General features: G+C 47.8%; 1 protein-coding gene across 5 annotated transcripts in view; it reads left to right on the top strand.

Annotated features, from left to right (window-relative positions):
- The window catches only part of SH3PXD2A (SH3 and PX domains 2A), a 251,755-nt gene that overhangs the window by 74,543 nt on the left and 160,821 nt on the right, over positions 1 to 16,391 (top strand). The window contains exon 1 of one of the 5 annotated variants that reach the window (XM_066240344.1): positions 3,710 to 3,865. The exons of the other annotated variants lie outside the window; for them this stretch is intronic. Coding sequence (XP_066096441.1) covers positions 3,863 to 3,865 — 3 coding nt within the window. The 5' untranslated portion in view covers positions 3,710 to 3,862. Of the gene's footprint in view, positions 1 to 3,709; positions 3,866 to 16,391 lie in introns of those variants that run through there. 5 annotated transcript variants of the gene reach the window in all.

Below are 16,391 nucleotides of genomic sequence, written 5' to 3'. Positions count from 1 at the left end.
TGCCACCAGGCAGGACTGCGGCCCGTGGGCTGCTTGGGTCGGCGATTAGGAGCACCGTATCCAACCCCAGAGCAAGTCAGCTGGTCCTCTCAGACCTCCTCAGAATGTAGCCTGGATTCGCCCTCTTCCTCTCTGTCCCCACCCTGGTCCAGCCCCGTCACCTCCCACATGGGCAATTGAATGGCTTCTTCAGGGATCTCCCCATTTACACTCTTGTCTTCCCATCAACTAGAGCAGGGGTCCCCAAACTTTTTACACAGGGGGCCAGTTCACTGTCCCTCAGACCATTGGAGAGCCAGACTATAAGAAAAACTATGAACAAATCCCTATGCACACTGCACGTATCTTATTTTAAAGTAAAAAAAACAAAACAGGAACAAATATAATATTTAAAATAAAGAACAAGTAAATTTAAATCAACAAACTGACCAGTATTTTAATGGGAACTATGCTCCTCTCACTGACCACCAATGAAAGAGGTGCCCCTTCTGGAAGTGCGGTAGGGCCGGATAAATGGCCTCAGGAGGCTGCATGCGGCCCACGGGCCGTAGTTTGGGGACCCCTGGACTAGAGCATCCTTTTAAAACAAAGCAGACCACATTACTCTTCTGTTTATAACCTTTGTGAAAGACTTCCTTTCTTTTAGGAATTAACTCCCAATTCCCTACTCTGCCCCAGGCCCTGTGTGGTGGGCCCCTGCCCATCTTTCTGGACTTGTCTCCTGCCATCCTCTCTTCATTGGCTTTCAGCTTTCCAATCACTTGCCTGTTCCTGGAATACCAAGCATAGTGCCGCCTTGAGGCCTTCGTCATTGCTATTCCCTCTGCCTGGAACTCCCTTTTTCCTGATCTTCAAGTAGCTGACTCCTGGGCACTTAGGCCTCAGCTCATGTGGACTCTCCCAGAGGGGCCTTCTTGACGGCTTCCTCACAGAACTCCCCTCAGAGAGCCTCCCACCCCTAGCCTGTCACTCGTGGTTAAATTCTTCATTCTGTTGTCTAATACTCTTATCAGAGCCTATCATCGTCTTATTTAACAATTTGTCTCCATGTTTACTGTCTTATCCCTGCTGGGATGTGAGCTTTAGTAGAGCAGGACCCTGCCTGCTTGCTAGCTTGTTTTCCCGGTGCCCAGAACAGTGCCTGACACATAGCAGGTGCTCAAGAAATCATTGAGTGAACAAATAAATGCACAGCCAGCTGGAACTGAGTACAGTAGTCCCATATTTTCTTCTTCTTCTTTTTTTCCAAGTGAAAGGAGGGGAGGAGAGAGACAGATTCCTGCATGCAGTCCAACCAGGATCCACCAGCAACCCGTGCCTGAGGATGATGCTCTGATCATCTGGGGCCATGCTCGCAACTGAGCCATTCCTAGCGCCAGAGGCAGAGGCTTCACAGAGCCATCCTCGGTGCCCAGGGCTGATGTGCTAGAACCAGTTGAGCTATTGCTGTGGGAGGGGGAAGAGATATAGAGAGAAAGGAGAGGGGGAAGGGTGGGGACACAGATGGTCGCTTCTATGTGTCCTGACCAGGAATCTAACCTAGGACATCCACACGCCAAGCCGACGCTCTACCACTGAACAAAACGGCCAGGGCTCAGTAGTCCCATCTTATCTCTGGAGGATACATTTTCTGAAACCACGGAAAGTACCGAATCCTATATGTACTATGTTTTTTTTATATACATACATACCCATGACAAAGTTTAATTTATAAATTAGTAACAATAAGAGAATAACAACAATAACTAACAATCAAATAGAATAATTACAGCAATATACTGTAACAAAGGTTCTGTGTATGTGGTCTGTCTCTCTCTTTCTCTGATAACTGACCTGATGACTTAGATAGCTACTAGATGACTAGCAGGCGGGGTATATACAACGTGGGTATTCTGGACAAAGGGATGAGTCACACCCAGGCAGAACGGAGGAGAGTGACAAGAGATTTCATCATGTTACTCAGAATGGCGTGAATTTAAAACTTAGGAATTGCTTATTTTTGGAAGTTTCCATTTAATATTTTCGAGTTGAAGTTGACTGAGGGGGGTTTACTGAAACTATCAAAAGCAAAAAGGCTTTTGATAAGGGGGAATACTGTATAAGGGAATGGGTGAACAAGACTCACCCCCTCCTTCTCCACTCTAAGAACAAGTTCTGCTGTTTAGCTCTTGTTCCTCCTGTGTGCTTGTCTTTGCTTATAGGCTAGCTTTGCTATTTATTGGGAGCACTTGTTAAACACTGGATGGAATCCTTGTGGCAAAGAATGGTGAGGGCTTTTAAGTTTTAATGGGCGCACCAACTACTTAGTAATCTTGTTAAAATGCAGATTCTGATTCAGCAGGTCTGCATGGGGCTTGATATTTTGCTTTTCTACCAAGCTCTCAGGTGATGATGAGGCCAGTCTCATGAGCACACCTTGAGTAGTGAGGGCATAGACTTTGGAAAGACATTTGAAGTCCCCCTTCATTCTTTTCTTTTTCTTTTTCTTCCTTCTGTACAAATGTGATCTTTCTCCCATTTGGCCATAGCCCTTTGTGACCAGATGGGAACTTGGCCTGGCAAATTTGGGCTCTGTGTGAGGAACACTTCCCAGAGGTTGCCAATGGGAGTGTGGGTTGTCTCAAAGAGATGGTGGCTTCCCACCATTGGAAGGGTTCCTATGAGCTTGGATGGTCACGTGTCAGGGGTGTTGATGCCCGTGTGGGGAGGAGCAGGTCCCTCCCTATGATTCAACTTTGTGTCTTTGTGTGCCTTCTGTAAACTTGTGGAACCAGGATCTCAAGTTGGGACTCATTCGTTTATGGTGGCTTTTATATGTCATCTGGCAAGTCCTCAGTCCTCACCCTTTTCGGTCTTAACTGGGGAATGCTTGGTGCTCTATATACTGTGTGTGTGACTGGGTGGATAGTACAGGGGGATAGAGGTGGTGGCCTCTGCTTTGGGAATAGTTCAATCATATAGGAATATGATGCCTGACTTGATTGTATCTAGGTGATCTTGCATTTTATATTGTCTTCCCTCTTTCAGTTTGATTCAACAGACCTTAACTGAACTCCTTTGTATTAGGAGAGGCTAACAGACTCTCAGTGACTCACAATAATACAGGTTTATTTCCTGCTCATGTCATAGACCAAAACCAAAACAAAGTACTGGAGAGCTGTACTCCAGGTAGACATTCAGGAACGTAGACTCTCCCATCTGGTCACCCTATCCCCCATGAATCTCTGTCTAAATCTCCACATGGAGATCTTATAGGTTTTCTGAAGGATGCACACACACGTCACCCCTGTTCATATTCCATTGGTCAGAATTTAGTCACACGACTGTACCTCCCAGCAAGGGAGCCTAGGAAATGTAGTCTTATGCACCCAGCTATGTGTCAGACCCTGTGATGAACAGTGGGAATGTCAAGTCACAGATGTTGCTTTCAAGAAGCTCACAGGCTTTTGAAAGGAGGCAGATGTATAAACAAGTAATTACAATACAGCGGTAAGTGCAGTTTTAAAAGTGTGACCAAGTAGCAGAAGCAATCTAGAGGAGGGAGTAAATGAGGGATAAACCTATACTAAGGCCTCAGAGGTGGTGACAGCAGAGGTCATATAAGGTGGGGCATTCCAGTTAAGCGGAACAGAATGTGCAAAGGCATAGAGCTGTGGAACAGCAGTGAGGGCTGGGTGACCTGGCGGACAGCCCTCCAAGAGCAGAAAGGGTTGTGTTATATCTGGGTGTGCAGTATGTGGGGAGATGCAGCCGGGGCAGGATATACAACTGGAGAAGTGAGTCAGAACAGTGTCTTAAATGAGACGAGCGCGAATCCAGAGATGAAACCATCAGACGGGAGCAGATTGGAGCAGCATTAGAGATGGTATGTGCTTAGTACTCTCCTCACCGGAACCTTCGAAGAGGTTTCATGTTTGTTTAGTTTTTTTTTATCCTGTGAAGTTTCTCATGGGAGAGAGTGCTGAGGGTGCGGGCAGGTGACCTAGCCACGTCACCTGGTGCTGCAGTGCTCCTGGCCTGACAGTGCGGGGTCCAGCTGACAGCACGGAGCCTCTCCGGCAGCTCCCAGAGTCTCAAACTCTGAGCACCTGTTCCTGAGTTTAGGGTGGCCAGCCGCTGTTGGTGCTGATCAGCAGCTGCAGGGTCACTCCCAAGCAGAGGAGAGGCGAGCTCTTGGGAAGAGAGGGTTCCATGTTGACAGGCAAGGCCACAGGGAAGATACGGACTCTGCCTATGACCCCAGCCTTCTTCTTTAGCCTGTTCTTTTGTTGTTGTTTTTTCCTTTTGCACAAGACTTGGAGGGGTGGGGGAAGGAAGGAGGTTAGGGTCTGGAAGCACCCTGACCCATTAGGAATCGAGAAAAACTGGGGAAAGGAAATGCTTGGGAGAGGGGAAAGAAGAAGGCCGTGATGTTGGATTGTCCCGCTCGGCTTCTGGCCAAGAGACGGCAGTGTCAGGGGAGCAGGCTGGGGACCAGCTCTGCCGTTTCACTGGCCCAAACAGCAGCCTGGGCCCGGGACCACTGAGGGGCTGTCTTGGCCTCATCTCTGCCAAGAATGTGCTATCTTTGTCCCAAACTTTGGCCTGAATTTCATCCCGTAGTGGCTGGGGCACTTTGGGCAGCACAGTTCTGTGGCGTTGGCAAGGATGATCAGGGTGAGAAGGATCAAGAAACACTGGCGCTGGGGGTGTGGTTTAGCTGGAAATGAAGGTGGAGGCTCAGTCTCTTTTATTCCCTCTCCGACTTCTTCAGGCCTTGTGCTCTTTGTCTGTGGTCCTCGAAGGTCCCTGTGGAAGAGGAAATTGTCGGGCAGCTTCAGGGGGTAGGGGTTTAGTAACTTCGGGGGGTTTGGTGAGGCTGAGGGAGAGCTAGAGACCCTCCAGGAGGGAACAGGAGGGGGTGTCTGTAGCTAGGACCCTGCTGCAACATACACCGCACACACACGCACACGCGCACACACACACACGCACACGCGCGCCCGGGCAGAGTTGTCTCTGGCTGGCCTCTTTCTGTGGGGGAGTGTTACTACCGACGCCCTGGGCTGGTGCCAGCATCTTTCTGGAGATCTGTCCCACACGCAGATGTTTCTTCCACCGCTGTTCTGTCTTGTGTACTGGGCGGATTGCTCTTCCTAGGACTCCACTTGCACAGATTACTCCTGATCACCCTCCTCCAGGGGCTCCCGTTGCCAGAGGAGGAAGCCCAGGCTCTTCCTCCAGCCTCAGAGGACCCTCCGGCCCTGCCCCCACACTGCCCAGCTTCCCTCTCCTGCCCCCCCCCCCCCGCTCCTCCAGGCCGTACTTTCCCGGGGATGAGAGGAAAGAGGGGTCAGCAAGCAGCCGGGAGCTGACACTGGGGAGCTAAGAGGATTGTGTTCTAACCCCAGTCCCACACGAGGAAACCGCATTTCAGGCTCTGTGTGTCCAGGGGAAGCTCTGCCTCTTTGCCCTGAAGCCAGGCTCAGAGCTGACTGAATCCAGGATCTCTGATACAGGCCTCTAGGTTGCTAGCTTTCCAGGTGGTCAGCTGCCCTAGCATCATGCCCTCCCGGCCCCTCCCGGCCAAAGGAGACATGAAAGTCTTGTGCTAGGACAAAGAGCAGGAGCCTCACACCAGTGCAGGCTATGAAGAGACAGGTGAGGGCCCTGAAGTTCTTTCGGCCATTGACAGTGAGGGCTGGTGACCTGGCCGACAGCCCTCTGAGAGCCAAAAGGGCTGCGGGAGATGGGAAGATACTGCTGAAGCCTCTTGACCTTGAAAAAGGTGACCTCCCTGGTCAAGGCACATATGAGAAAGCAATCAATGAACAACCAAGATGCCGCAACAAAGAATTGATGCTTCTCAAGTCTCGTCATTCCTGTCTGTCTGCCCCTATCTGTCTCTGCCACACACACACACACACACACACACACAAAAGCAACAAGGCAATGCAGTTTCTAATAAAAAAAGAAAGAAAGAAAGAAAAAGGTGACCCCATTCATCAAACAGTGTGCTCACCTGTGTTACCTCATTTGATCCACATACCACCATGGGGTGGCTACTTTTATTCACACCCACCTTACAGATGAAAAACTGGGTCCCAGGGAGGTTGGGTGATCTGGCCAAGGTCATGTAGCTAGGATAGAATTCTGACGTTACAGATCAAGAGTTCTATCACTAATTAGAATACTCAGTGGCAAAACAGTGAGAAGAGAGGCATCTGTTTCTGAGGGTTTCCCCCATGCCTGCTGTGTGTTGAAATGCTTTACATCAGGGGTAGTCAACCTTTTTATGCCTACCGCCCACTTTTGTATCTCTGTTAGTAGTAAAATTTTCTAACCGCCCACCGGTTCCACAGTAATGGTGATTTATAAAGTAGGGAAGTAATTTTACTTTATAAAATTTATAAAGCAGAGTTACAGCAAGTTAAAGCATATCATAATAATTACTTACCAAGTACTTTATGTCAGATTTTCGCTAAGTTTGGCAGAATAAATCTTTATAAAACAACTTACTATAGTTAAATCTATCTTTTTACTTATACCTTGGTTGCTCCGCTGCCGCCCACCGTGAAAGCTGGAGTGCCCACTAGTGGGCAGTAGGGACCAGGTTGACTACCACTGGCTTACATCTTACATCTTCCCTTTTTAGCTTCTCAGTCCCCAGGAAGGAGAAAATAAGCTTGAGCCCATTTTACAGATGAGTAGACTGAGGCTGAGAAAAGTTAAATGGGAATAATGGCAGCACTTTCTCCCATGTCTTCTCCCTGGACTTCACAATACCCATGGGGACAGGGCAGTTATTTCACAGAGGAGGCCACTGTTACCCAGAGAGGCCAAGTCACTTGCCTCATTTGCCCACCAAGTCTTTGCAGGCTGGAACCGGAATCTTCCTCTCTTGACTACCATTGAACGTTATTTCTTGGAAGGCTCTGGGTCAGTGTGGTGGGGGTGCACGGAGTGAGCCCACTGGTGGTTTCAGGGGAAGACGTGTAGTCACTGGCGGGGACACCTTCCAGGCCGGAGGAGGCTCCCCCAGGACGGCGCTGTCCTGCACACTCTGCTGGCCTCGCTCTGTGTGCATCTCACTGCGCGTGTCGGGCTCTCATCCCAGGCGCAGTGTGTTCATATGAAACATGTCCTGGCCACCCCCACACACCTGATGGGCTGCTGGACGAGCCGCAGGCCTCCTCCCCAAGCCAGCCCACGCACACCAGCTGGGCAGCTGCCCTGGGGTCCCTGGACACTCATAGCCAGGCCAGGCCTGGCCGAGACACCTCTCCGGCTCATCTTCCCCCATGGCTCCCTACTGCCTCTCTGACCACAGGGCTGGAGTTTCCCAAGCACTTGGACTGGCATTGGGGACACCATTTGGCATCCTAACAAAAGTGATGATGATGATAGTAACGGTAATAGTAGCTAGTGTGTATGGGACACTCAGTGGCTCTGGCCAAGCACTTTGTGCCCATTCTCTCATTTAACCTTCTTACCCACCCTGTCACAGCAGCTCCTACCACTGTCCCTGCTGTATGGATGAGGAACCTGGTTTGAATCCAGATCTGACTAGCTAGGCACTGTTTATAGTTATTATTCATATTTTCCAAAATGTTGTATAGGCACTATAGTGAGTTCAGGAAGAGACTCTGGTAGTAGAACACAGGCAAATGTTTTCTCTTTTAACAGCTGGTTTTGTATACAATGTACATTGGTGTTTTAGGTTGAAGTCTTGTGTGTCCCCCTCAAATTTATATGCTGAAGTTCTAGTCCTGAGGACCTCAGAATGTGACCTTATTTGGAAATAGGGTTGTTGCAGATGTAAGTAATTAAGATGAGGTCATACTGAGGTAGGGTGGGCTCTTAATCTAATGACTGATGTCCTTATAAAAAAAGAGGGAATTTGGACATAGACGTACACACAGGGACAACGCTGTGTGAAGATGAAGGCGGCGATAGAGGTAGTATTTCTAAAGCCAAAGGATGCCAAAGATTGCCCGGAAACCATCAGAAATTAGGGGAGAGACATGGGACAGACCCTCCTAAGGAACCAACCCTTCCAACACCTTGGGCTTGGACTTCTAGTGTCCAGGACTGAAATAAAAATTTTCTGTTGTTTAAGCCACTCATTTTGTGGTATTTTGTGACAGCAGCCCTAGTAAGTTAATACAGTGAAAACCACACACACACACACACACACACACACACACACCCTCACTTAATGCTGTTGATAGGTTCATCTCAGACAGTAAAGCAAACGACCAATCTGTCACCCGGCCCGGCTGCTGTAGACAGAAGTTTAGTGAGTGCTACCACCTGAGTAAGTATCTGGGGCATGTGACCTGCCCTCCCACTCCCACCCCACCCCCACCCGAGACTCTAACCACATGCAGCACAGTCCTCCAGATGAGTTCCGGAAGTAACTCTCTGTTTGTCCCACTGCCAGTGGTGCTTTAGGGTGCCCTAATTCCACATGGGGGTATCTGTTCTTATCCAGCTGTGATGCCAACCATGTCATCCTCCCCAAATCACTGGAATAAATTATCAAGAGCCTCCACCCTGGATCCCACCACTTTCTCTGACACATGGCAGCATTTCATGGGATTCATGAATAAGTCAGTTTGCTCCGATCTGACTGCTTTGTCCAGCAGTCCTGACCCTCCCACTGCCAGGCGACCGTATCCGCCTTCCCTGCCTGTGTAGTCCCTTTTCCACAACTACCCTTTATTCAAGGCCCAGCTCTCCTCTGTCCTCGTCTGAGAAGTCTGCTTTGCTTGTCGCAGCCACACTGACCCGGTCCTTCCCCGAACTCGCACTGCACGGCTTTTTGTGCCTCTCAGCAGGCTGGCGTTCATCTAGGTAAATCCTGACTCCTTGCTTCTCCCGGCTCCCAACCAGATCACAGAGCGTGACTCACACCCTGAATCACACTCACACCGTGCATAGGATGTCATGGGTAATGGCTTTTTTGGAAAGGGAATTGAAGTAGTTGAAGGCTTGCATGTTTTCTAGAAAATGATCGAGGAAGACTTCTTTGACTTGATAAGGTCTTTTGGAAGCTGGGTTGGGCTCCCTCTCAAAGTTGGGGTGTCCTCCAGCATTCTGTGTCTTGGCTTCAGCGTGGTGTGGGCCCCTGCCCAGAAACCAAATACATCCAAAGCGGGCAGTTCCTTGCCCTGCCTCCTGTCTCTCTCCGTGACTATGGCTTCGAGGATACTTGGAGTGTCAGCTTTGTAGGTGGTAGTGGTTTTGCCAAGAAAGTCTGTGTTCCTCCCGTCCACCATCCTTCACCTTGCCTCATCCTGGGGACTTTCTGAGCAGCTGCCACACAACCCCCTTCCTATACTGCTCCTTCTTGTTCGTAGAACACACCGCAGTATCTTCTCGGGGGGGGGGGGGGAGGGCTCTGCAAAGGGCCACTCGGCCAGCCGGCTGATGCCATGTGGAGCCCAGGGCTCCAGACTTGAGTCTGGAAGGCTCTGCTTCACATTCCTTGCATGGCCGCTGCGGGGGTGACAGGGAGAGAACTGGAATCATTCCTCCTGGCCCCCGCTCACGCTCTGCTGGCTCGCCACGCCTCCAGCCCTGGGATCTAATTCTTTCTCTCTCCTTCTCTCCCCCTCTCTCTATTATGGTAAAATGTACGTAAGATAAAACTTAATATTTTTAAAATTGTGGTAAAATATACATAACATAAAATTTACCGTTTTGACCTCTTTTAAAAAGTGTATACAGTTCAGTGGCATTCACACTGGTGTGTAACCATTATCACTACCCTTTTTCAAAACATTTTCATCTTATTTTCCCTTTTAAGCCTAGTGTTTTATAGCTTCTAGGAGTTAATCTTTTTTTATTTTATTTTTATTTTTTTTATTATCAAATTATTTTTATTTATTTATTCATTTTAGAGGAGAGAGAGAGATTGAGAGAGGGAGAGAGAGAGACAGAGGGGGGGAGGAGCAGGAAGCTTCAACTCCCATATGTGCCTTGACCGTGCAAGCCCAGGGTTTTGAACCAGCAACCTCAGCATTCCAGGTCAACGCTTTATCCACTGCACCACCACAGGTCAGGCCTTTTTTTTTTTTTTAAATAAGAATGTGAGAGCCCTTTAGGCCCAAAAGTGTCCATCTCTTGAAGGTTCTCTTTGGTTTTGTACATAAGTTCCTAGTGGTTGTGAATACTGACAGTTTTATTTTTTCCTTCTCACTCAGCCTGTCCACCTCTCATTTCATTTCCTTATGTTAATATCTTAGGAAGAATCACTAGTACCCTAATGGACAGAAATAGTGATAGTGGGCGGCATCCTTGTTTTGTTTCTTCACTGAAGACTGTTTTGGGTAGACAAACATTTTCAGAATAAGAAAGTTTACTCCTGCCTGACTGGTGGTGGTGCAGTGGATAGAGCATTAGCCTGGGGCACTGAGGTCTCAAGGTCGCCAGCTTAAGTGCAGGCTCATCTGGCTTGAGTACAGGCTCACCGGCTTGAACACGGCGTTGCTAGCTTGAGCATGAGATCATTGAGATGACCCCATGGTCACTGGCTTGAGCCCAGAGGTCACTGGCTTGAGCCCAAGAGGTCATGGGCTCAGCTGGAGCCCCTGGTCAAGGCACATGTGAGAAGCAATCAATAACCAACTAAGGTGCCACAACTATGAGTTGATGCTTCTCATCTCTCTCCCTTCCTGTCTTTGTCTCTGTCACTCTCACTTAAAAAAAAATGTTTACTCCAATTCTTCTTTGTTAAATTAGAAAAATATTATACATGGATATTGAGTTTTATAAGATACTTCATCTATAATGTGAGAATGATAATATAGTTTTTATCCTTTATTTGATAATGGGTAAATTATATTAATATCTCTTCTAATGATGTATCATTCTTACATCTTGAGTGAACTTTAATAGAAATGTATTCCTAATGGTGGAATTTCTGCCTTCTTTATTTCTTTCATTGAATTTATTCATTCAGACTGTGGTATTCAAGGGGCCAGATTGCCTGGGTTTGAATTCCAGTTCCACACCTTGCTAGTTTGGGCAAGCTATTTAATCTCTCAGGATTATGGAAAATAGTGTAATAATAGTACCTACCTCAAAGAGTTGATATGAAACGTAAATGTGATAAGCCATGTAAAAATTCTTAGCACAGTACCTAACACAAAGTTCTCAATAAATGTTATTTTTACCATCAAACATTTACTGAACACCTGTTTTATACCAGGACATGGGCCAGGAGCTGAAAACTCATGATCAGGTGACCCACAGGACTGCCTATCAGGACAATCCTGGAAGTCTTATTTTACACATCTTATCTTTACATAATTCTTACTAGCACTGACTTTAGCTCTGAAAAGTTTCCCAATTTGGATAAATTATTTGTTCACCAACTGATTGAGGAAAAGGTCTTTGTGTTGTAGATGTGGAGGACTTGGCTGGACTTTGTTCATAATTGAGCTTCTCAAATGTAAAGCAAAATTATGGTTGGAGTCAATATAGAGATCCTACAGGACTTCACAGGTGTCATAAACTTTCCCTTCTTCTTCTTCTTCTTCTTTTCCTTTTTAAGTGAGAGGAGGGGAGATAGTGAGACAGACTCCTGCATGGCATGCACCCAGACCAGGACCCACCTGGCAACTCTCATCTGGGGCTGACGCTCGAATCAACTGAACCACTGGCTGTGAGAGGGGAAGAAGGAGAAAAGGGGGAGAGGGAGGGGAAGAGAAGCACATGGTTGCTTCTCTTGTGTGCCCTGACTGGAGATTGAACCCGGGAAATTCACACACTGGGTTGATGCTCTACCACTGAACCAACCGCCAGGGTTCTTCCCGTCTTCTTGTTTACATTTATTTCTGACAAGAAACCTTCTGTCATCATTATCTTTGGTCTTCTGAAAATAAATACATCTTTTTTCTATGGTCGCTTTTAAGATTTTTCTCTTTATTACTGATTTTGAGTAATTTGCTTATGATGTGCCTTGGTATAGTTTTCTTTATGTTTCTTGTCTTTGGAGTGGGTTGAGTTTCTTGCGCCTGTGAGTCCAAACAAGAAATCACAAAGGAAATTTTAAAATATTTTTTTTTTATTTTATTTTATTTTTTTTTCATTTTTCTGAAGCTGGAAACAGGGAGAGACAGTCAGACAGACTCCCGCATGCGCCCGACCGGGATCCACCCGGCACACCCACCAGGGGCAACGCTCTGCCCACCAGGGGGCGATGCTCTGCCCCTCCGGGGCGTCGCCATGTTGCGACCAGAGCCACTCTAGCGCCTGGGGCAGAGGCCAAGGAGCCATCCCCAGCACCCGGGCCATCTTTGCTCCAATGGAGCCTTGGCTGCGGGAGGGGAAGAGAGAGACAGAGAGGAAAGCGCGGCGGAGGGGTGGAGAAGCAAATGGGCGCTTCTCCTGTGTGCCCTGGCCGGGAATTGAACCCGGGTCCTCCGCACGCTAGGCCGATGCTCTACCGCTGAGCCAACCGACCAGGGCTAAAATATTTTGAACTGAATAAAAACACATTGAAACACATATGAAAATTTGTGGATCACTGCTAAAGCACTGTTTGAAGAAAAATTTATATCTTTATATTCGTAAATTTAAAAAGAAGGTTTAGCCTGACCAGGCAGTGGAGCAGTAGATAGAGCATCGGATTGGGATGTGGAGGACCCAGGTTCGAGACCCCGAGGTTGCCAGCTCGAGCGCGGTCTCATCTGGCTTGAGCAAAGAACACCAGCTTGGACTCAAGGTCATTGGCTCCAGCAAGGGGTTACTCAGTCTGCTAAAGGCCCACAGTCAAGGCACATATGAGAAAGCAATCAATGAACAGCTAAGATGTCGCAACGAAAAACTGATGATTGATGCTTCTCATCTCTCTCTGTTCCTGTCTGTCTGTCCCTATCTATCCCTCTCTCTGACTCTCTCTGTCCCTGTAAAAAAAAAAAAAAAAGTTTAAAATCAATAATCTAAATTTCTACTTTAAGAAAAAATTTTAAACTAATTCTAAAAAAATTAGAAGGAAAGAAATCATGAGAACAGAAATAATAAAATAAAAAGCAGAAAACCATAAAGAAAATGAACAGAGCTCAAAATAAGCTGTCTGAAGAGATGGATAGAATTGATAAGCTCCTTCCTAGGATAATCAGAGAGAAGAAGAGAAAACACAAATCACTCATCTCAGGAGTAAAAGTGAAGCTGTTACTTCAGGTTAATCAATAATAAGGAAATGTTGGTAACAATTTCCTGCCAGTAAATTTAATAAGTTAGATGAAATGGGTAAATTTTTTGAAAAACTCAGCCTGCCAAAGTTGACTCAAAAAGAAATAGAAAAATATTAAGCACCTTTATATTGAATTTATAATCAAATATTTTCCTGCAAAGAAAGCTTCAAACCTATATAGTTTTACTAGTGAATTCTATCTAATATTCAAGTATAAAAAAATACCATTTTACACACAAACTTTTAGGAGGAAGGAATGTTTTCCAACTCATTGTATGACACCAGCATAATCCTGGTATCGAAATCTGATAAAGATTTTACAAGGAAAGATAATTCAGAATAATATCCATCATGGACATACCTATAGATGCAAAATCCCTCACAAAAATATTAGCAAATTGCCTGACTGGTGGTGGCGCAGTGGATCAAGCACCTACCTGGAACGCTGAGGTCGCTGGTTCAAAACCCTGGGCTTGCCTGGTCAAGGCACATATGGAAGTTGATGCTTCCTGCTCCTCCCCCCTCTTCTCTCTCTCTCTCTCTCATCTCTAAAATGAATAAATAAATAAAAATAATTAAAAAATATTAGCAAATCAAGGCTAGCAGCTTATAAAAAGAATAGTACCTCCTAACCAAGTCAGGTATAGTCCACTGATTCTCTACGAGGGTGACAATGCCGGGGAAGCGCGGGAACTTGTACCAAAAAGTCATGAAGGGCTGTGAGGTACCAAAACAGGGAATTTAAACCAGGAGAGCTTTCGGAATTCAATGAAAGGTGGCAGGACCTTAGACTGGAAATGGTCAAAAAAGGCTTTCCAGAGTAGATGTCACTTGGTAAGGTCACCAAAGAAGGAAGGGAACTGGCAAGTACTTTTCAAGTCACAATGGAAGAGAACTTTAAGAAAAGCCACACATATATCACTACTGTCCCTCTCTGTCTCTGATTCTCCTTGTTGTGTCCCCAGTATCTAACACAGGGACTGGTAATGGTAAGCCTTCAGGCCGGAGAATGGATGGAACAATTCAGAGATTTCCCTTACTCTATCAGGGGTCCCCAGGGAGATTGGGTGGCCTTGCTTCTTTTGTAAGGGGCATTTCTGGGGCAGGGTAGCACCAGGCTCTTGTAGTAATGTTCCCTTTGTTCCGGAGCTGGAAAAAGTGGAGTAAGGTTTGAGGATTGGGGCCTCAAAGCTGGAGGCTGGGACCTCCACCCTCTGGGAAGGCGAGAAGTTGGCCTCTTGGGTTACAGATATGCCCCAGCTGGCCTTGGGGGGCCCCCCGCCCCTCTCCCCAGTGTTTATTGCTGTTTAGTCCTACCACGGAGGGGCTGCTGAGTCAGCTTTCTGCAGCTCCTGGAGCCAGGCTGTCCTGTATCTCTCACACTATCCACCCCTTAGATAAACAGCCCGGCATCCTCCGCACACTGCGACTGTCTGATGTGGTTGCAAAGGGCTCCATTAGCCAGACGCCTCTCTCTCTAAGAAGGACCCTGGCTATGGGCCCTGCTTTTCTTCCAGCCTGAGTCAGGCCTTTGCTGGAGCGACAGGAGAATCGACTTCCTGCCTGAAAAGGTGGCCGCAGCAGAAGTCTCTGCCGGGCGGAGCCTTCCTTCCTCGCTGCCCACGCACCCAGGCTTCCTCCTGCCGGAAGGCCTGGCCGGCCTCTTCACCAGACAGCCTCCCTTACTTAGCCTTTCACGCCAGTGTTGTATCTACCAAGCCCAGCCCTGCACCTCGGCACCAACCAGGTTACAGACCACTTTGCAGCCTGCCTGGCCCCCTGGGTGGGGTGACATTTGGATTGTATATCAAACATGGCCCCAGATGTTTATTCCACCACCCACCACTCTGCCATAGACGCTGAACGGTGCTGCTTTGCAAACCCCCACGCTGAGTAAACTCAGCTGGGCCGCCTTTGTTTGGTTTGCTCTGGAGCCTGAACAAGGGGATTTGCTTTCTTTGAAAGGTGACCTGTGGGCAAAGAGACTACCACCGGCAGCTGATTCTTGGTGGGCCTTGGGAATGACAGAGAGGGCAGACACCAAGACTCTGCTGCCTCAGCAGTGGCACTGGGATTAGTGACACGTGTGGCTGGGCTTAGCACCTGAGAGCTAGGGGTGGAAGGTAGCAGACCAGCTGGGCACTCGTGGCCCTGGACAGGACCCCTGACCTAGTACTCTCAGTAGACGGGCTTGTCTCGGCCCCAGGAGGCCTTGGTTTGGGCCAGCACTGAGGAAAGAGAAGAAGCGGAAACAGGAGGAGAGGTCCCCACAGAATACCCTTCAGGAGGCCTGCGGAGAGAAAGCTCAAACCTGCAGGGCCAGCAGATGACCCTGGCCTTCCAGGAGGCGTGTGAACCCATTGAGAGAAGCCAGACTCCCCTTTAGCGGGAAAGGCACAGGGAATGTGACTGTCACTCTGCCTCGCTGGCTTTACCTCCTCCGGGAGGCCTTCCCTGACCTCCCCCTTCAGCTTCCTCATCCCCTGTCCTCACCACTCCAGAGCTTCTTGTCTCTAGCACCAGAGTAAAGGTTCACTGCATTGTTAACAAGCACCCCTCGCCCCCCGTGACTCAGGGATGGGCAGACTTCAAACCATACTTTGAGAACCATCTCGCCTTAGAACAACCCACCCAGATAGAAATATGAGCCACATATATCGTTTTAATTTTCCTAATTGCCACTTAAAAATGTAAAAGACAAAAGGTGAAATGATTTCTAAAGTATTTTTTATTTAACCTGAAATACTTAAAATGTCATTTCCACATGGAATCAATACACAAATTTTTAATGAGGTATTTCACATTTCTTTTTTAAAAATGTCGTCTTTGAAACCTGGTCCACAGCCCAGCAGCTTCGGCATCATCTGCGAGCTGAAGAGGGACCTGCATTACCTGTAGAAATGCAGGATCTCAGCTAGCTCTAGAGCTGAGCTCCTCCCTGTAAGGCAGCGGTTCTCAACCTGTGGGTCGCGACCCCCCGGCGGGTCGCGACCCACAGGTTGAGAACCGCTGCTGTAAGGGCTGTGACTTTACTTACCCGTGGCACCTACAGAGGGCTGAGCTATAGGAGGTACGGACGTAGCATATGTTTTTGGAGGACAGGAATGAATGCTTGAGTCCTGCCTCCTCCCCCTCACCCACTCTTGGCACTGTACTTCCTATGTTAATGAGAATCTCAGAATCTTAGGTCTGCAAAAGAACTTGGGAGTCA

The sequence above is a fragment of the Saccopteryx bilineata genome, chromosome 7, assembly GCF_036850765.1.
Source record: "Saccopteryx bilineata isolate mSacBil1 chromosome 7, mSacBil1_pri_phased_curated, whole genome shotgun sequence".
NCBI classification, from domain to species: Eukaryota; Metazoa; Chordata; class Mammalia; order Chiroptera; family Emballonuridae; genus Saccopteryx; species Saccopteryx bilineata.
The sequence above is the reverse complement of the archived record's forward strand: the minus strand, read 5'-3'. Positions and strand labels throughout refer to the sequence as shown.